General features: G+C 41.1%; 1 protein-coding gene across 2 annotated transcripts; it reads left to right on the top strand.

Annotated features, from left to right (window-relative positions):
* Nucleotides 1–140: 140 nt before the first annotated feature.
* On the top strand, nucleotides 141–21,172 carry ZNF706 (zinc finger protein 706). Of its 2 annotated transcripts, none has more exons than XM_042462286.1 (4): nucleotides 141–338; nucleotides 12,813–12,949; nucleotides 18,573–18,677; nucleotides 19,080–21,172. In XM_042462286.1, exons 2-3 carry the CDS (start codon nucleotides 12,815–12,817, stop codon nucleotides 18,666–18,668), a joined length of 231 nt encoding a protein of 76 aa, XP_042318220.1. In that variant the 5' UTR covers nucleotides 141–338; nucleotides 12,813–12,814; the 3' UTR covers nucleotides 18,669–18,677; nucleotides 19,080–21,172. The 2 variants fall into 2 exon arrangements, with proteins under 2 accessions (XP_042318220.1, XP_042318219.1); XM_042462285.1 differs by having other exon boundaries at nucleotides 142–333.
* Nucleotides 21,173–21,578: the final 406 nt, after the last annotated feature.

Raw genomic sequence — 21,578 nt, 5'->3', positions numbered from 1 at the left:
GCTGGGTGGGAGGGGCGGCGCATGCGCAGAGCGGCCGGAGGACTCGAGACCTCGCTGGGTGGGAGGGGCGGCGCATGCGCAGAGCGGCCGGAGGACTCGAGACCTCGCTGGGTGGGAGGGGCGGCGCATGCGCAGAGCGGCGGAAGTGGCTGCTTGTGCTGAGGGAGGGAGAGAGGGGCGGACAGACTGACGAAGCGACAGGAAGGAAGGCAGGCGGCCGGGCGGCGCTGGGGCTCCTCCATCGTGCTGGTGGCGGCAGCCGCTGCTGAGCCGCGCGGAGCCTTCGCTGGTCGTCGTCGTCGTCTCGGCTGACGCTTTCTCCGCTCAGTCCCGGTAACGTAAGGCATCATTGCGGCCTGCTTGGTTGCAGGGGTTGCGGGGGGCAGAGAGAGGCCGAGGGCGCCCTCAACTCCTCGCCTTCTCTGGGTTCTCCAGTGCGTCCGACAGACACTGGCCACAGGATCGGAGTGGAGGAGCCACAGATGCCCAGAGGAGTGTTCTCTCTAGGAACCTCTAGGTCTTTCGGTGAGACTCTGGTTGAAGTTGACCATGGACCCAGATATTCCCAGAGGGAACGTCTTGATCCAGTCCGTGAACATGGAGGGACGAGTGTAGTACTGAAAGGTATTGAGAGCAAAGGTTGCCAGGATGATGGGATTCAGGGTCATGCCAAGTCCTCTGCTCTTGAATGTAAAGCGATTGGGCAGTTGCTAACCAAATACTGTAATAGAAAGCTCTCAAGAGACTCTTTGGGGGGGCAGTGAAACTAATCCTGTGGGCAATAGCTTGAGCGATGCCTGCCCCAGGAGGGAGAGGGAGGTAGCCAGGGGTCATGTTTGACCCTCCAGTGAAATGTAAAGGGGCGCCAAAGTGCTATGAAAAGCTTAGTCCTCTAGGATTTGGAAGTGTTTCCATCTGCAGCAAAAATAAACTTATCTTTCCTTTCCAAACGGCTTCTGGGTCTCTCTGGTTAAAATCCTGGTTTTAAATTAACCTGCAACAGAAGGAGCGAGTTTTTCTGAGGGAGGTAGATGGCTGTGGTTGCCTGCCTCCGAGTCGCATGATTATTATTATTATTATTATTATTATTATTATTACAGTATTATGTGAAGTCGAAGGCTTTCATGGCCGGCATCCATAGATTTTTGGATCTGAAGATGCCAGCCACAGATGCTGGCAAAACGTCAGGAATAACCTCTTCTAGAACATGGCCGCATAGCCCAAAAAACCCACAGAAACCTATTATTGTTGTAAAAGAGTAATTTAACACAAATAACACAGTCATAAAATCAAGACGAAAGTTGGGAGGCTTCCCTGAATAGAATACTCTTTATTTAGACTTAAAGTAGTCTAAAGAGGCGGTGGTCAGCAAATTCATGGGAAGGAGACTTAAGGCGACCCTGAGTCTTGGCAAAGAGCGCTGCCGAGGGTCTAGCCAAAAAGTCAAACAAATGGGTCTTTCCTTGAATAGATCAAGCCCAAACTCTCCCTAGAAGCCAAGGTGATCAAACTGAGGCTGCTGTACTTCGGGCACATCATGAAAAAGCCATGAAGCATTACAAAAAACAGTAATGCTAGGAAAAATGGAGAGCAGCAGAAAGAGAGGAAGGCCATATTCAGTGGTCCCCAAACTGTGCCCTTCAAGAGATTTCAGACTTCGGCTCCCAGATGCCTCAGCCATGTTTACCAGTAGTCTGGGATTCTGGGAGCTGAAGTCCAAAATCACTTAAAGAGCACATACTGCTAGATGCATGGACTCTATTAAGGAGAGGACAGGTATGAATTGGCAGGAACTAAGCAGAGCAATGGAGGACAGGGAGGTCTTTGAGATGTCTCATCCACAGGGTCACCTTGGATCGAGATCGACAACAAAAAAAGGTGACCTTGTCATAGAGATTTCTTGGCCTTTTTCTTCAGAGAAGGTTTGCCATGGTCATCCTCTGAGGCTGAGAGAGTGTGACTTGCCCAAGGACACCCAGTGGGTTTTTACTCTCAAGTGTGGAATTGGACCCTGGTCTCCAGAGTTATAGTCCAATTCTCAAACTGCTACACTACACTGGCTCTCTGAGGTAGATGGATATAGATGTAAAGACTCCTCTGTATCTCCCCATAACAACCTGTAAGGGTCCTAAGATCTTGGGGGGGGAGTGTTAATAATAATAATAATAATAACTATATTATTATTATTATTATTAATAATAATGATACTCCCCCAAAGATCTTATTATTTCTTACCTGCTTCTCCCCATAGATCGAAACAGGGAACTACAAGTCAACAGTGAACAACATCAAATAACCCCATCATTAAAACATGCCACAGATTAAAAGGACAAATAACATTTTAAAGCAGTCTACATTTAAAATTCAACATCTTAATTCACAGTTTAAAATTATCTGGATAAGATTGCTGGAAGGCTTTCTCTCAGCGCCCCCCCCCCCCCACCATCACAGGGTTGCTTGGTGTGGAGGGAAGACAGGGCCACCTTGCTGGCTGCTCCTACGTCAGTGTTGCTTTTCCAGGAGAAGCTGGGCTGGCCCAATGGTGACCAGACATCCTCCTATTCCAGGACATGCCTCAGCCTTCTGTCCAGGAGGAATTTCAAAACATCCTCCATTTTGAGCATGACTGAGAAGCATGAATTGATATTTATATGAGCATTTTAGCTTATATTTTGGTTGTGTCCTACATTTTTCTTGAAGGCCCAATATTTTGCAGTGCCTTCTTTCTAGTGAGGACATCTGGTCAGCTCGGGCTGGCCATATTTTCATCCCACAGGCAGGCAGAAGTTTTTATCCAAGCTGTGGTGGTTGTTGTTAACATTAACTTCCTTGGCGTGGACTACACCTCGTGGTGACTCTAAGGCGTGTTATAGACAGCCAAAATAAAGCTGCTTCGAGTCACAGTGGAGGTATGGTGTTTCAATGATGCATGCATCCTAAGAGTCCAGAAGTCGTACCAAAGCTACGCTCCAGTGGAGCATGGCTTTGATGCGACTTCTGGACTCTTAGGACGCATGCATCATTGTTGTTATTATTATTATTATTATTAACCTTTATTTATAAAGCGCTGTAAATGTACACAGCGCTGTACATACAATCTTTTTAATTGGACGGTTCCCTCCCCTCAGGCTTACAATCTAAAAAGACTCTACACAAAGGGAGTGGTGGTGGGGTAGGGGCCTCTAGTAGGATAATACATATAAAATACATAGCAATATAGGAAATGATTCAATAAAACAGGCACCAAAAGAACATCAAATAGCAAGTGACAATTATGCAATGCCTGGGAACGCTTCCCTGAACCAGGATGGTCTTCAACTCCGTTTTGAAGCTGGTTAAAGAAGTGATGGCTCTTGCTTGTGGGGGAAGAAGGTTCCAGAAGTGAGGAGCAGCAAGTGAAAAGGGGCGAATCCTAGATGGGGCAGAGGAAATCCTGGGCTGGGACAGCAGACCTTGACTACCAGAACGGAGGGCCCGAGTGGGAAGGTGAGGAGAAATAAGGTCTGATAAGTAAGGAGGGGCCAGTCCATGGAGGGCTTTGAATGTCGACAGCAGGAGGTTATACTGAATGCAGAATGGGAGGGGGAGCCAGTGAAGGGATGCCAACACAGAAGAGATATGGTCACAGCGGTGGGCGGATGTGATAATGCATGCAGCTGAATGCTGGACAGAAATTAGAGGACAGAGGTGAGAAAGAGGAAGCCCTGCCAGAAGGATTGAAACACCATACCTCCACTATGACTCGAAGCAGCTTTATTTTGGCTGTCTGTAACAGGCCTAAGTGAGACATCTCCAAGACCCCCTCTGTCCTCCACTTCTCTACTCAAGCCCTGCAAATTCAGGCCCGTGTCCTCCCTGATCGAGGTTAACCATTTGGCACAGTGGTTCCCAAACTCTGATCCTCCAAATGTTTTAGATGTCAACTCCCAGAATTCTTGCTTGATATCTAAAGTGGTTGGGGCTTCTGTGAGTTGGAAGACGAAAGTTTGGGAACCAATGATTTCTAGCACATGGTCTCCCTCTGTTTCTATTGCCTTCCACTTTTTCCAGCATCGTTGTCTTTTCTCATGAGTCATTTTTCAAGCAGGCATTTAATATATACAGTGGGCCCTTTTTATCCGCTGGCATTTGGTTCCATGATCCCCCATGGATGCCAAAATCCATGGATGCTCAAGTCCCATTCAGTACAGTGGCATAGAAAATATATAAAATGGCAAAATCAAGGCTTGCTTTCTGGAATGTATATACTTTTAAAGTATTTTCAAGCTGTGGATGCTTGAATGCACAAATAAAAAAACCTGGGGATAAGAAGGGCTGACTGTAAGCATGTCAGGGAGGCTTTTATACGGGGTGTATGTTTTAGTTATTTTTTTTAAAAAAACTTGTATGTTTTATGTTATTTTATACTGTTCTTTTGGCTGGATGATTTTTAATTGTTTTTACATTTTTTATTGTATTTTTAAAAAATGATCTTATCTGTGAGCCACCTTGAGTCCCTTTCTGGGAAAAAGGAGGCATAGAAATGAAATGAATAAATAATTAATAGGTACTGTTTGCCACTTTGGCTCCTGATAGGGAGGCTAGGCACATTCTTAAGGCCCTGCCTTGTGAGGTTTTGCTTTTGTCTGTCTACATGGATATTTCTGGGCCCTGCAAAAAGCTGTTGGAGTTCCCCATTGGCATGTTTATGTGAAACTGACTGTGCTTATTAAGAAGTTCTTTTTTAAAATAAAGCATCGGTCTTCTAGGAAGCTATGCAGTTTTTGAAATGCTTTCTCTAAAGCTTCACAGTTTTTGAGTGTTTGCTGTTTTTTAACCTTGCCATATGGGTAAAGTTATGCTGAATAGGATGCTGTCTTATCTTTTTCTGTGATAGGTTGGCCTTAGGGTCACCATAAATTGGAAGGAGTTGAAGACACACAACAACAACAGCCACTTATTTACCTTGAGTAGGTGAAGTTGAGGAAACAATATAACCCTGGCCTTCACTGAGTTCAGGTCCTTGAGGTCATCCTCTTGAAAGATATAGCTTGCTCTGTTGTTTTTGTTGTGTGCTTCCAAGTCATTTTTTACTTATGGCAAGTCCAAGGTGAGCCTATCATAGGCTTTTCTTGACAGGTTACTTCAGAGGGGGTTTGCCTTTGCCATCCTCTGAGGCTGAGAGTGTGTGACTTGCCCACGGTCACCAAGTGAGGTTTTTATGTTTGAGTGAGGATTTGACCCCTAGTCTTCAGAGTCCTAGTCCAATGCTCCAACCACTGCACCACACTACCCCTCAGTTTGCTCTGTTACAGGGAAGTTAAAGCTGTGCTCTGATTCTCCAGTTAATTTTCTTGCCCTTGGTTGTGCACAGCTAAGCTACTTGTATTTTATGGGGCCATATTTGGTGCCTTACTCCTGGCCCTCTATACCTGTTATTTCTTTCATTCCCTGCCTTGTGGTCACCTCCTGGAATTGAACATGCTGCTGATCTTCTCTTTTCTTGAGAAGCAGTTTAAAATCAGACTAGAGTGTCTGTGAGTGAGAGAGGTATTTTTACCCTGAGCACAGTGAAAATTGGATACAGGGATGTATCACACAATACAAATGAAACTGAATGGTAGTCTGTGTTCAGTTACATGGATAAAAGGCAGCAGCTGGTGTTAGGCCTGAGATATGAAACCATGTTACCATTTGTTTCTTGGTCACATGCACTGGCTGGCTGAAGATTTAGATATTTCCTCCCAGAAAACAAGTTCTTGCACAAGGAGTATGATTGACAGATTAATCTGCATTGCATTTATGAACTTGTTATGCAGATATATTTAGCTTCAAATCCCTTTTCAGCTTTGCTGAAAACTGTATAGTTTTTTATTACTTACAGTGTTAAAGGATGACACATATTAGACATTGTAAAGGGTTGCATGCCTTTTAAAACCAGCATATAAATATGATCTCCAAGAATGCATTTAACAGAGTATTATAATTTTTCCTACAGCTGTTTGGCTGTATTCAAGTCTGCTTTGTTTCTAACTAGATCCATATGTTGGATTTGTGGATTTATGTTGTGGTTAAAATTAGGAAGATTCTGATAACATGGCTGTGTGCAGAGCTCCCCAGAAATGGAATCTGATGGGATTGGGGGGGACTTAAGGCTGGGTGTGGTTGACAGTTTCATGGATGAGTAGAGTATCTCCTGTTAAAAGGAAGTATTGTTCAAATCAGTATTGTTCTGTTTTTACATTCTCAGCTGTTTAGTACAGTGAACTTGTAAACTTATTGTAGGTTTGACAAACAGCTGTTGAGATGTATTTGGAAAAGGGCACATTTTGGGTTAGCCATGGGCCCCAAAAAGGAAAACACTAGTTTATCCTCATTTGATGAATCTATCCAGTGTAACAGCTAACTTCTATAGCAACAGCTGCCTTGGAGTAGTCAAAAAGGAGAATTTCCTGGATCAAGAAGATTAAAGATTGTGTTAAAAGAGATACTTTAATATTGTTGTATAAAGCAAATGAAAAGAAAATATAAGATAAATCTATAGTATTAAAATTTTGCAAATTGGTGATTGTGTAATACAGTAGTTCTCTTTTCTATGCCCCACTCCCCTAGGAAATGTTGGGTTAATGTTTGTACCCCAAAATAGTAATATCACATTTGAAGATGAAGAAGTCTAATTTTTGAACCACATACAATACTGCAAATGAAGAAACTGAACTTGAAAAAATAAGCTTTTAACTCAAGGCATAAAATGCAAATCTAAATTGAGCAATTAGATTCTAATTTATTCAGAAAAAACTGAGGTATGACTCCTGACTCATCACTCCAGGACATAAACCATTCTTTGTCACACACCCTGAAATTCCTCTCATACCCCCTTAGGTGCAGAAACCCCAGGTTGGGAACCCCTGATGTAATATTAAGGCAGAATATGCAGAACTGTATTTATAGATTACAAAATAATGTAAGTTTGATGGATGCTGATAGCTTTTGGAAACTTGGTGGCATGGGATGGTCTAGTAGAGCCGCTCTGAGTGCCTTTAGGGCTGAAGGGTGGGGTATAAATTCCCTAAATAAATAAATAAATAAATAAATAGTGAAGCTTTAGTAAAGATTTATTGTATAGATGGATGTGGATGAAGTCATTCTTACCACTTCATTCTCAGTCCCTTCTTTGTAACCTGTACCATAAGTGGCCTTCCTCAAAGGAATACATTACAATTAATACTTCCACACAGTAATTACAACTTCCTTTACAGTTGTGTACTATATTCAACTCTCTGTGCCTTTTCATCTTGAATCATCTCATTGGCATGTGGATGAAGTGCTCTCTGAAAGCCAGAAGAGGAAAAAATATCTCTTTGTTTAGGAAATCTGCATCTCCTAAACACACATTTTTCTCTCAGAAACAATGAAAAAGAGCATAAAGATGTCTATAGGTGGCCAATCCATAGATTCACTACATCTGTATATTCCCACATCCTTTTTCATTTCACTTTATATCGACAAAACAAGCAAAACTGATATTTGTTATCATCCTGTCCCCCAGCAGCTTTTCTCCATGAAATTCATATTTTAGAATTTAAATCCATATTTTTTGCAAATTCTATGAGAGTTTACTCTTCCCTATAACCTCCTACGTTCCCTCACCACTAGCTGGGTCCCACAAGCCTCTGGAAATTTGGTGGTCCATGGATGGTTGCAAAGGAGAAAGGAAGTAGTTGATCTAGGTGAATATTTAAAATGAACAGGCTCCTGGGAGGTCATGCTTCAAACATACCCTGTGATGAGAATTTGGTTTGGTTATCTTCTACTGTTCTGTTTTGGAGTGATTTACACCTGACCACCTCCCCAAACTGCATGCAGGTACATTTCCTTCTCATTAAAGCCATGTATTCTTACTTCGTACAAGGAGGAATCCAGACCCATCCAGAATCTTTTTATGTATCATCTGTGTTCATATCACCGACCCCCCCAATAATAGGGAATGAACAGAGGGAGCAGGCTGAGAAGAATGCTGGATCACTTTTGAGGGCGAACTTAGAGGTTAATGGAATTTCTGCCTGAGTATGAAGCGTACTCCACTACCAGTCATGTGTGCCCTGCCTAAACTTTTTTATAGGCATGCTTAGGGACTAAAAAAATGGATAAGAAACATATAGTTGCTCAGAGCTCAGTGAGGATGGGCACGATACAAATGTGCTAAACAATTATTTCTGTTAAGATAGTTTGAATATGACTAAAGTTCAGAAAATAAAATTTGCCTGCCTTGAAAGTACAGTAAAGTGAATTGATAGGAACTAAGACAGCTTGAAAATAGGTTTTCTGATTTTGTCATTTGTATCCATTGGGTTGGGCGAAGTGCTGGCATAGAACTGCATGCCACCCCATGGCTGCTTTTGTAGGGCATGATGCCACAGCCTGCCTTTTACCTTGCCAAAATAATAATAATAATAATTGAGTTGCTTTTCCAATAATGGTAATTTCATAATGATCCCTAGGCAGTTCTAAGAAAAATAATTTTTTCCCCAGAAACTTTTAGTTACTTCAGCATTGTTTGTTTGCTGTATGTGGTCCTCAGAAGACAGAAAACTGGTCCTTGAACCCACTGAAGCTGTCCATCCTCTGTGTTGATTCTAGACATACATAATGGGCATGCAGAGTTAAATTGCAGAAAATAGGAGTACAGGATCATTTCTGGCCTCAGTTGCTGACTGTAGTATAGAAGATGTTAGATACTGGATCCAATAGGAAGTCCTCAGTAGTTGAACTTTACTGTATATTAGTTTTTAATCTTTTACTTAGAAAAGTTGGATGAGTGAATGAGTCCTGATTGCATGGTGCCACCTACTTAATTGATTAATTGGGCCTAATTGATTATTTCCTTATTAATTAAACATAATTTGTGTCCAAATAGGGAACTTGTAATTTTATTAAAGCAGGTAGTAATTAAATCCTGTGTACAAGAGGCAGGGAAGTGCATGAGCACAGTGCATACTTATTTATGGTTACACATCATCTTAATGCATGTAATGTGTTCAGTGCAGGGTCAAGGTTTCATAGAATCAGAGCCTTAGAAGAGGCCACAAGGGCCATTCAGTCCAACTCCCTGCCATGCAGAAAGACACAATCAGCACTCCTGACAGATGGCCACCCAGCCTCCAAACAAGGAGACTCCACTAATCTCTGAGGCAGCATATTCCATTGTTGAACAGTTCTTACCCTCAGTATCCTTCTTGAACTTAATATCCTTCTTGTCAATATCCTTCTTGAACTGTGGTACTGGACATAGTATTCTAGGTGAGGTCTGGCCAAAGCAAAATAGAGAGGAACTGCTACTTCCCTCCATGTAGAAGCTACTCTTATTGATGCAGCCTAAACTTACATTGGCTTTTTAGTTGCTGCATCACACTATTTGCTTATGTTCAGCCTGTGGTCTACTAAAACTCCTAGATCCCTTTTGCATGTATTGTTGTCGAGCCAGGTGTCAATCATCCTATATCTGTGCATTTCATTCTTTCATTCAAAGTGTAGTACCTTACATTTCTTCATGTTGAAATACATTTTGTTAGTTTCAGTCCAGATCTCCAGTCTGTTAAGGTTATTTTACATTTTGATCCTGTCCTCTCGTATATTAGCTACTCCTCTTAATTTCATAAACATGGCCCCTGTTCTATCATCCAAGTCATTTATAAAGATTTTAAATAGCACTGGGCCCAGGATGTAACTGGTTCCTAGTCTCCTCTCTCCAGGATGAAGAGGAGCAATTGGTGAGCACCTTTTGGGCTTGGCTAGTCAACCAATAACAAATCCATCAAACAGTTGCATTGTACAGCCCACGTTTTACTAGCCTTTTTACAAGAATATCATGGGAGGACTTGTCAAAGGCCTTACTGAAATCAAGGTATGCTACACCCACCAGGCTTGTGACCATCCAAACAAGAGAAAATTTGGCATGACTTTTTAAAGAAACCCATGTTGACTTTTAGTGATCTTGGCATTTCTTTCTAAGATGTTACAGGCCATATGTTTAATGATCTGGCCTAGAATCCTCTGTTCAGTTTTTAAAAGTAAGTGTAAATGATAATATGTTCAAATTAAATCCAGGTTTCATTTTAAATTGAGTTATTGTAATATATTTAACATGCAGAAATATTTAAGTAGGGGTGAGGAAAGTGTGGCCTTCCACATATTCCTTACTGCATCTCCCATCTGTGCTAGTTAGCTAAGGCAATAAGGAGGAAGGCATGGAGTTCCAGTATAACAACCTCTGTTGCTGCCACCCTTTGGGAGTGAATAAAAGAGTTATAAAATCTATATTATGTTAATAGTCTGATGAATATTTCTTGTGGTCAACACAGCTATGCATAGATTTTGTATGAAGAATCAGAGTGCATTAGTACCTCTAAACTAGGAACACCCAAGTGCAGACACCTTTTGGTAGTCCTTTAGTATAAGTCTAGAAATTTTTGTCCAAATGTTGACCCCAAAAAGCTGGGTCAACATATCCACAGGTCAGTGTAATATTATATTTTACATTGTATTCTTCTCCTTCTCTAAGTAGAGTGGCAAAAGGTAAGAGCTTAGTTCATCCTGGGACCACCCAAAAGAAGCACCAGTGCTAGGGTTGCCATAATTCTCTACTATAAACTGGGACAAAATGTAGGACAAAATTTAGACCAATATGTAGGACAATTGTAGGATAAAATTTAGCCCAAAATGTAGGACATTTAAGAAAAATGGAGGACCTTACATGTCCTGCATTTTCGGCTAAATTTTATCCTACCATTGTCCAATATTTTGGTCTAAATTTTGTCCTACATTTTGTCCCAGTTTATAGTAGAGAATTATGGCAACCTTAAGCACCACCCCCTCTACACTTTCCACCATGATACCACATCTGGCTTTTTTGAATGCTTGCTTTGGAAAATGGCAGTGGTGGCACCTCTTTAGTTCTTCCCCTCAAAGGAGTGCCAAGAGGAATTGGGCTTAGAAGGATCTGAATAAAACATTTCTGTATGAAGATAGTAAATTTTGTCTTTTACATCCTTTGTTACATGCCCCCACATTTTATCGTTGACTTATCCATGAGTCATATCAAAATCCATAATTTCTGGCCCCAGAACCCATCCTAGACTTATAGTTGAAAATATATATGGTAATTGCACTGGCTATTCTTCAGTGCGTTTTTCCCTGCAATTTTTCCTCCATTTTATTATCAGTATACATATACATTTAGTTGATGGCAAATTGGTTTTATATTGGTGTGTGGCCAAGGTTCAGCTTGTTTGCCCTTCCAACACATGTCTAATTGTGGTGCTGTTATTGGCTTTCACTGGTGTTCTTAGTAAGGTTTCTTACATATCTTGTTCTTTCTTCACTTTTCTTTTGGCGAGGAGAGACATTTCCTAGGACTGCCAGCAAACATTTAATGGAAGCTATGTTTCTCATAAGTAGAGCTGTAGTACTTATTGGTACTAAATTCTTGGAATTCAGCAAAGGAGTCATTGCATTCCATTCACATTGTTGTGTCCTTAATCTAATGGTGGATCCAAACATTACTGAAAATGTTGGGCTGCCAAAGAAAATCACATCAGGCAGAACATTATGCATTATGTTGTTGTTGTAAAAAAATTATATCCCATCCTCTATCCAAAGATCTCATGGCATTGCCCTACAGAACCAGTCTTACATGTTTTAGAAGAATGATGGGATACTTGTGAAACTGCTACTTAATGGAGAAATATCTAGAATTGCTTTTTTTAAAAGGTGGGGGGACGGTATGGAGAACTGATGCGTTGTTGTTGTTGTTGTTGTTGTTGTGTGCCTTCAAGTTGCTTCCAACTTAATGGCAACCCTATCATGGGATTTTCTTGGCAAGTTTCTTCAGAGGGGAGTTGCCATTTGACATCCTCTGAGGCTAAGAAAATGCAGTTTGTCCAAGATCATCTTGTGGGTTTACATGGCTGAGCTGGGATTTGAACCCTGGTCTTCAGAGTCATAGTCACAATGCTCAAACCACTACACTACATTGGCCCCTTAACTCAAGGGAAATGTATCCATCTAAATATTGAAAGTTTATTTAAATTTTATTTTGACAAGGTTGCTGCTGAGAGTAGAGTAGCGATTGATGGGAGTTGCAGTCTGGTAACATCTGGAAAGCCTTCTCGTTGGCTGCTCCCACCCTGTGGAACTCGCTTCCATAGGAAGCTAGGCTGACCCCCTCCCTGCTGGCCTTTTGCTGTCAAGCAAAAACATTTTTATTCAAACAAGTTTTTTAAAATCATGCAAGCCTGCTTTTATTTGTGTGTGTGTGTGTGGGGGGGGTAGTGGTGGTGGTTTAAATTATGTTTTTAACTTTTGTATGTTTTAAATTTTAACCTAGTATTTTAATTAGGTTATTTTAATTGTTTTTAAACATGCTGTTTTAATGTGCTTTATATTGTGAGCTACCTTGGGTCCCTTTTTGGGAGAAAGGCAGGATAGAAATTAAATAGATAGATGTTACCCACTCAACTTTAGAGCAGAAGTTATCAAACTTTGATCTACCAGGTGAATCAGCTCCCAGAAGGCCCAGCCAACTTGGCTAGTGGTAAGGGATTCTGGGAGCTAAATTGTAAAACATCTGGAGAATCAAAGAGTGAGAACCAGTGGTTTAGAGCTTGACCTCTAAGTCTGCATCCTAAAAGCACTTATGAGGGAGGATGTTCTTTGCATTCATGATCACTGCCATCTGAGTAAATGTACACAGGAACATTTATTTATGTGTAACTATATTTAGAATGAAACTGTAGGTGACCAATTTGCTATAATGGTTCTGCATTTATTTTTAGATATGGCTCGTGGACAGCAGAAGATCCAGTCACAGCAGAAAAATGCCAAAAAGCAAGCTGGACAAAAAAAGAAGCAAGGCCATGATCAGAAGGCTGCAGCTAAGGCTGCTTTAATATACACATGCACCGTCTGTAGGGTAAGAAGTGCAGAAAGCAAAAAGTGTTTTGTGACAGGCTTTTTAGTCCACAAGTGGGACTTCTGTAGTATGAAACTATTGAGATGGTGGAAACTAGCCTCTGTATGTGAGTTTCGGTTTCTTGGTCTCTCTCTCATACTTACACACTGTCATGTACAGAAATGTTTCAGTTCAGAAATCCAGGCTTCAGTAGTGAACTAGGAAATTTTATTGAGAAACCAAAGATGCTTCCAGCATTAACACAGTGTAATTAAAGCATACAGTAATTCAAAATTTGAGCAGGCTTACATCCCATTCGCCCATAAAATCAAACACACTTATTTTCTCCCCTTCCCAGGGCCATCCCTTCTCACGAGACTCATCTTGAAAGCACAGATTCTCCTCTCCTGGCATCTACTCCTTAACCACCAAAGAAATGTAGGCAACATGTCATCTTACCAATTGAGATATAACTACATGTCCCATCCTCCAGTGTTACTACAATGTAAAATGTTGCAAGCAAGTAAAGAGAGTCTCTGTTAATTATGGCAGACACGCTCAGGGATTCAAATCCTGACACACACTGATATACACACCCACACACCTATCTACCTACCTGTGTATGCATGTATGTTACCCTTTATGCTTTTAACTGGAGAAAAAACACTTCAGTGGAATTTTTTTTTCTAATGCAAATAACAGACACTGTAGGCATTATTTAGATTGGCCTCTGGACTGGAGGATAGAGGGGCTTAAAGTTTCTGGAGTTGAAAATTAGCATTAAAAATTAATTTTAAAAAGCAGAAAGTTGGGGGGATGGGTTCTTTCCAGTTCAGTAGACTGCAGAATCAAGACATCCAACACTACTGCATCAGAAAACTCTAAACTATGCACGCACACGCACACACACTGGAGTTTCAGTATGAATGGTGCCCTTAGTACCTGCAGTTTGCTCTTTAGGAAGGAAGGGAAACCCTTCCTGCTGCAGTCAGCAGCAGCCCTGGAGCCAGAGGTTCTTAGTTGCTGGTATAAAATATAAGCTCTTCAGATATGGGAAAGAATTAATAATTTGCATATAGTTTCTGAGTAAATATCTTAAAGGAAGGGTGGGAAAGTGAAATCCACTGTGTTCAGCAGCCCCACAGGCAGTTTTGGACTGCACGCGCACTGGAGAAATAATCCAGTTTGACACCACTTTAAATGTCATGGCTCAATTCTATAGAATTCTGGGATTTGTAATTTGCTGTGGCACCAGAGCTCTGATAGAAGGCTAAATGTCTCACAAAACTACAGTTCCCAGCATTCCATAGCATTGAGCATGATAGTTGAAGTAGTATCAAATTGGATTATTTCTGCAGTGCAGTTGTAGCCTTGGTGGTCCATGATATCCAAGGTATTTTTTCCTGAAAATAGTCTTTCTGGGAACAGTTGTTTGAAAATGCTCCATGTGGGTGGAGGGGATTCACTCTTTTTGACCTCACCCAATTCCATTTTAAATCTGGGGAGGCCTTTTTTTCCAACAGGAAGTGACCTCAAAGTTAACTGAGAGGCCGCAGAGTGTTCAAGGTTTGCTTCCAGCGCTACCTGTGGGACATTAGAGAGGCATTGGGAGAGGGGATCAAAGAATTTTGGCAAGGAGGTGCAACCTTCCAAGCTTTCCTGCAGGCCCATCGTGGCTTCTAGATGCTCAATAGTTGTCTATCCCTGCCCTAAACTTTTCTTTTTCATAGGAAGCATAGGGGCTGTACAAACAGCCCTGAAGGGGCAGCTTCCAGCCTCCCATTCTTCAGTCAGATTGGGGCCGCAGCAGCCTCATGCTGTGGACCCAATCCGGCCTTTCAAGGGCTTGCATCATCTAGATGCAGTGCCAGAGGCACACCATGATGCTACGCGCCATCTGGAACAGTGCACGGCATCAGGGTGCCCTGAGGGGTGGAGTTGGACATGCGTCATCAAGAAACTACACCCTGACTCTGCCCCCAAGCTGGCCTTTCAGGCCAGTCTGGACAGGGCTGTAGATAGAGAATACTGTTAAAACACTGCCTACGTATACAGTTGTCCCTCCATATTCGCTAGGGTTAGGGGAACAAGACCCCTGTGAATATGGAAAAACCGCAAATAACAAAAACACTTTTTACCTGAGATGACACCTCTCTAGGAATCTCTAGGTCCTCCAGTGCAACTCTGTGGTCAATGTCCAACATACACTGACCATAGAATGGCACTGCAGTAGCTACATATGGTCTTTCAGTGCAATTTTTAGTTAAAGTTGACCACAGAGTTGCACTGGAGGACCTAGACAGTCCTAGAGAGAACATATTAATGAAATCCGTGAATAATCAAAGCTGCAAATATCAAAGCCGCAAATATGGAGGGATGACTGTACAGTGGACCCTTGTTATACGCTGGTGTTTGGTTCCAAGATCCACCGTGTATAACAAAATCCGTGTATGCTCAAGTCCCATTAAATATAATGACATAGCAAAATGGTGTCCCTTAGAAAAAATGGAAAATCAAGGTAAATTTATACTTTTTTGGAACATTTTCAAACCGTGTATGCTTGAATCCGTGTATAAGATGGTCCGACTGTAATTCTTATTTTAATGCATCCTTTGTGACATAAGCAGGTCGCATATCAATCCACTTTTCTCTCCTATCTTACTGTATGAGTACAATTTCTTTTCCTAGGAGTGAAATTCAGCTGCTGGGCATTTTGTGGTAATATATCTGAAAGGTTACCTAGCAACCATTTGAGTGTCATCTTGATAAAAATACATGTCTGTGATTCCTGCGTGTTTGCTCAGGGAAATTCTGTGCCCTGACAGGACATAGTCATGTATTATGTCTATGTATACACACAATATAATAAATTTGTGTTAATTGGTAGACTAAGATGTCAGGAAGAAGGAAGCTGAAGCATCCACATTTCATATGGTCCTACTCAATAGTTATAAGCCATACTTGGATTTGAGTCTTCCAAGACCACATCAGTAACAAGTTTGAGAACAGAATAATATATAAAAGCAATAAAAGAATAGGTTTCATGCATAACAGACATGGTTAAAATGCATGGATGTGAGCATCTAAGTGGACCTCTTCCATCTTGATACCTTTCACACTTTTGGGACTATTAATCCCATTAACCATGCTAGCTAAGAATAATAGGAGTTGTAATCCAGCAAATCTGGAAGGTATCTTTGGTAGGAGTGATCTGAATATAAACTGTCATACAGCTACTCCTAAGACACACTTAGGAAAACAAGTATATTGGTCATATATCTAGTAATTACTCTTTTGTTAGATGCAGACCTGCCTTTCTCTAGACCAGTGATGGCAAACCTTTTGTAGTTCGCATGCTGGGGCGGGGCTTCTACCTCCAGGATGGGGGCTGGGTGCCAGAGGCAGAGCTCCCGCCCCCAGAGGCGGAGCTTCTGTCCCCCCTTTTCCCCCCCCCCCCCCCCCCATTTGCTGGCCTCAAAGGGTCCCTTTGGGACTCTCAGAGACCAGTAAATTGGCCTTGGAGGACAGCGCACTGTCCTCCGAGGACTGTTGGCCGGCCTCTGAGAGTCCCTTTGGGGCTGTCGAGGCCCAGCAACAGTCCTTGGAGGACGGCACCAGCGGTGGGAGCTGTTGGGCTCCTTCCTCCAAGGACTGTTTGCGGTCTCTGACAGCCCCAAAGGGACTCCCAGAGGCCGGCCAAACAGTCCTCGGAGGGCGGCGCCAGCGGCGGAGCCATTGGGGCTCCTTCCTCCGGGGTTTGCCGGCCTTGACAGCCCCAAGAGATCCCAGAGGCCGGCAACAGTCTCGGAGGACAGCGCCCAGCGGTGGGAGCCGTTGGGCTCGTCCTCTGGGGTTTGCCGGCCCTGCGAGTCCCTTTGGGGCTGTCAGAGCTGCCAAAACAGTCATCGGAGGACGGCTCCAAGGGGACCCGTTTCACTCGAGGAAAGGGAGAGCCGAGGAGAAGGGGACCGGGAACCTGTCCCAGGCCCTTCCCTTCAGCCTTCCCTTTGGCTGAAAGGGCTACAAGGGACCCGTTTGGCCGAAGGGAAGGGCTTGGGCACCAGTCCCAGGCCTTTCCCTTCGGCTCTTCGCTCCGCGCAAAAGGGCTCCATGGAGCCCTTTCGAGCGGAGCGAAGGGAGGCCAGGAGGGAAGAGGGCTGGGAAGAGGAGACAGACGCATGTGCGCCTCTGTCTCCTCCTCCCAGGCGCCATTTTCTGGCTTCCCGCTGTTTCAGAGAGACAGCAGGAGGCCCAAAAATGGCAGGGAGGAGGTGGAATGGGCACATGCCCGTTCCGCCTTCTCCCTCGCCCCGTCCCTGGCAAAATGGCGTCACGTGCCACCTGTGGCACGCGTGCCATAGGTTCGCCATCACAGCTCTAGACTATGATTCCATAAATATTTCCAGCATATGAAGGGTGTTCTGCTTGTTTGTTTACAGTAACATTAAAGGAATAGGATTGTGAGCTCATGCATGTTTAACTTGGTTAAGGCTCAGCTATAAAGTGCTATGTAGGCTGTGTGTTCATGCTTTGTACATAGCAGAACATGTCTTAGCTCAGGGTTGAACAGAAGGTAGGTTGAAATCTACAGATAGATTTTTGGATTATTTGTAGTAGATGAATAAAGTTTTCTGACTCCCAGTAGTATGGACAGCTAAAAACTTTTTGGCCAACACCTTAAATTTGACTGCTAAAATGAAAGCTTGGGAGAAAAGCAAAAGTGTTAATGAGTGAAAAGACTTCTGAACTTGGTTCTGGAAGAATTCTTGGGCTGAACATGTGCTCAGAGGCACCCTGTTTCTTACTTTGTACTGCATGTACACTAAGCCACTGTTTTGTACCTCACTCCATGGTATCTGCCTTTTAGCTCAGCTGTTAGATGTAATTACAGTAAATCTGTTTTGTGAGAGAATGAAATGTAGTTTATAAGGACATGCTACCAGGATCGATTGCATTTTGTAGAGAGGTAGGATATAAATTATTATTATTATTATTATTATTATTATTATTATTATTATTATTATTATTATTATATTGATTTAAACTTTCATAGAACAACATGTGGATTTCCATGATTTGCTACAGAACCTATAGTGAAGCTACAACCAGTAACAGGCAGTATGCCAGAATTGTTGAAAATTGCAATAGAAAAATAAAAGCACATTTAAATGAACAGGGATAGCAAACATTGTTACCACACATAACTTTAACTGTTGTAATAAACATACCAAGATTTTATGAACATTAAAAACCAATTTAAATGGATGCTTTTCAGACACACAAAGAATACAGATGAAATTTGAAAAATAATTAATCATAGTTTTGTATTTCCTAGCATTTAAAATGCTTGAATTAACTAGCTTCTGGAAGGAATACCAGCTAAGCAGTAGTAGAGGGAGTACATGGACTAAAGATGGAAGCCAAATCTTGTGTACATAGTTGTGAAAAAGATAATAAATTTAAATGGAGATTAGTAGGTTGAAATAGGAAACTTAAACAGCAGAGAGGAGCATTACCTCAAAAATATTTTGTTGTTTAACAATATAACTCAAATTGCTTACTTTACAGAGTCAGTGAGAGAGGGCTTTCCTTGGGGCTATATGGGTTTTTGTCATATATAAAATTTGATTCTTTCCTTAATCAGACACAGATGCCAGATCCCAAGACCTTCAAACAGCACTTTGAGAGTAAGCATCCGAAGACTCCACTCCCTCCAGAACTTGCTGATGTTCAGGCATAAAATTTGCAGGTGAATATGTATTGTTTCTATTAATTTGAATTAAAAGTACTGTAAATGTGATGAAAGAGCAGATGAAAATTTCTCTTGCAGATGTATTTAAGTTACAATATTTATCAATGTAATAAAAATGAAAAACATCTTCAATGTAAACACATTGTATTTTCTGATTCATTTTATTGTGCTACTTGTATTTAAAAATTTAACATATATAGTCAGGTTATTCTGCAGCAACATAGATAGTTGCCAAATAGGCAATATGTCAGTTAGATGCTAAATAAGTAGGTAGTGTTTTGATTTTGTGTTGAGGCTGCGATGTTTCAAAGGTTCATGGTATCACATTTAATTATTGGATGCCAATATATGTATAAAATTATGCAACAATTTCATTTAATAACATTACTGTTGTTGCAGGTGAATTCATGGAACCTAATGACTCTTCTACTGTCAAACATTGCATAACAGATCTGCAGCTGCTTTTCTAACAAACTGTTGATCGGCAAAAAAAAATGAAGGGGCTATAGAAACATTCATATTTTTATGCTGTTCCTCTTGGGCTTCATGTAAAGACAAATCTATGTAACTGTACAGTCATGCCCTACTTGGAAATCAAAAATTGGTTCATTCTTAAAAATTTTTACAGTTGTAATTATATTGATGTTCATAATATGTAAAATAACTCATTTAATAAAATAGTACTTTGATTTTACAATATCACAGGTCAGATGCTTGCAGAAGTTCTGTTTTCAGTATCTCTGTTTTATTTGCCTTACAAAATCTTATCAAGTGGACTTCCCCCCTCAGCCAAAAACTAAGCAGTGTCATTACTAACACCATTGCTGTTAACAATGTTCACCTTAACTAGACTATTATTTCTCTTTTCAACATGCTGCTTGCTTTGAAGCTGGTTATATTTTCAATATTTAATAGCTCTGAAGAGATGTTATTTCAAGACTATTTAGTTTTGAATATCTGTTCTATTGGCTATTATGAAATTCCACTTGTGTACATAAAGCCACTTCTATCTTGGATTTATGTACTGGAGTCATCTGCAGTACAGTAAAATCCTCATGTTCAGTGGTCGTGTGGCAAAAATATAGTAAAGCTGAACTTTGTTCCATATGTGATCTCAATGGCCACACCTGCTATAGCAATCTGAAATAATTGATCTCTGCTTTGAAGTTCCATTATGTAACTTCTTAAATGAACCTGTGAGAAGTCAGCCACACTGGTTACATTAGTGTGTAAAAATAACTACTGAAATTGTTTCCCTGTTTGAAAGCAAGCAGTGAATTAGCTTGTTTGAAGGAACATAGTGGCACATGGCATTGAAATGATTGTTAATTAAGCTTTGAGTATTTGGAATTAATTAAATGGGGTGGGAGTAGAAGCTAATTTTTTTCTGTCTTGTTTGAGTAATTCACAACATTCTGATCTCAGGTGCAGAGCACATACGTTTTGTCCCATTTGCTTTTTACTTTAAAAGACTGCTGATTTTTCATGAGTGACTTAGTGAGGAGTGTTTAGTATCCCATTTGAGACACTGAAAGAAAACAGTGAGACCAAATTTTCTTTGTATTGTACTTGGGTCATTCATCTACTCTGAATACTTCTCTTAAAGTGATTCTTCAGTTTAAAACTGCACACACTAAAGTTATACATTTTGTGCATAACAGTAGATAGCAGTTCTGATATGTTTTCGTACACAGTTTCAGTTAAACTGCCTTTATTGTAGTAATTCTGGGTTGAACCTTGCTAGCTACACGTCTGTCTTGAATTTGTACACCTAACATTATAATGCAGCCCTTGGCCCATTTTGCATTCTCACCTGACAGTATTGGCCTGCTACAGCTAAACCTCAGTAAGCAAGAATTTTCTTTCAAGACTTCAGTGGCCTACTTAAATGTTAAAGCTTAATGCTTTTTTTTAAGTAGTTGAATGAGACATTTGTTTACTGTTTTTCCTTTAATAGTTTTTCCTGGAGGGAATTCTAAAAGGTTGCCATCAGAAAAAATCATTCCTCAAACTGATAACCTGTAATGTTTTCTTTCAGCCTACTCAGCAGCAAATAAAAAAGGGTTTACTTATAAATTGTTTGGAAACAGTAAACAATACATTTCTGACTAGATATAGTGCAAGTGATTCACTTACATGCAGTCTTTGCATTTTCTAAACTACTGTCATCAATAGTTTATGTCTATGCATTGAGCAAGTTAGTTCTTGGTTTTATACACTATAAAAGCTGTTACAAACAGATACTGTGTTTCTAACCAGACACCATAAAATCTTGACATTCAACACATATGGGAGCAAATGGGGGAGGAGGGGAGGGACCTGACGTCGTTGGAGGCTTGAATACTCTGTTGATTTAAAGGGATGGGGATAAGGGATACATGTGGAGAAACTTTCCTCTTTCCATATCTTGTGGATGGTACCCTGTTAACTCTGGAAAAAAGACACAAGTCTGCATTGTAATGTGTCTGATTAAAATCTTTTAAAAAGCAAAAGTGTAAAATGTGATATTTCCTGCCTACTTAAAAGCAAGTGTCATTTTATTAAGCTTGATGCTAGCTGGGCAGTTTCAGTTCTTTGTTTAGCACAAGGAATGGAAATGATAGAACAGACATTTTCACTGAACTCTCTAAGCATGAACACCAAGTTAAGGTTGGGGGAGAAATCATGGCACACATCCTGGTGAACTTGCCCAAAAAATTGTCTGTGATTGACAGTGCTTGTCGCTGGGGAGTTAGCAAGCCAGCATGCCTTGTATGACTTGTTAAACTGCCATTCAGTTACTGTGTCACACTTGGAATGCACAGGACATAGTAATCTGAAAAAAGGCACAATGATGCATTCATGTAAAATGGGTCATAACAAAAGTTTAAGGACTGTTTGCATGTAGAGTTGCTAAAA

This window comes from Sceloporus undulatus, chromosome 4, assembly GCF_019175285.1.
Source record: "Sceloporus undulatus isolate JIND9_A2432 ecotype Alabama chromosome 4, SceUnd_v1.1, whole genome shotgun sequence".
Classification (NCBI taxonomy): domain Eukaryota; kingdom Metazoa; phylum Chordata; class Lepidosauria; order Squamata; family Phrynosomatidae; genus Sceloporus; species Sceloporus undulatus.
This window is presented reverse-complemented; position numbering and strand designations above follow the sequence as displayed.

Bases quoted from the DNA above. Each gene is read 5' to 3' on its own strand.
- ZNF706 (XM_042462286.1), top strand. From the start codon at position 12,815: ATGGCTCGTGGACAGCAGAAGATCCAGTCACAGCAGAAAAATGCCAAA. The intron at 12,950-18,572 runs GTAAGAAGTGCA...TTCCTTAATCAG, and splicing joins ACACATGCACCGTCTGTAGG to ACACAGATGCCAGATCCCAA.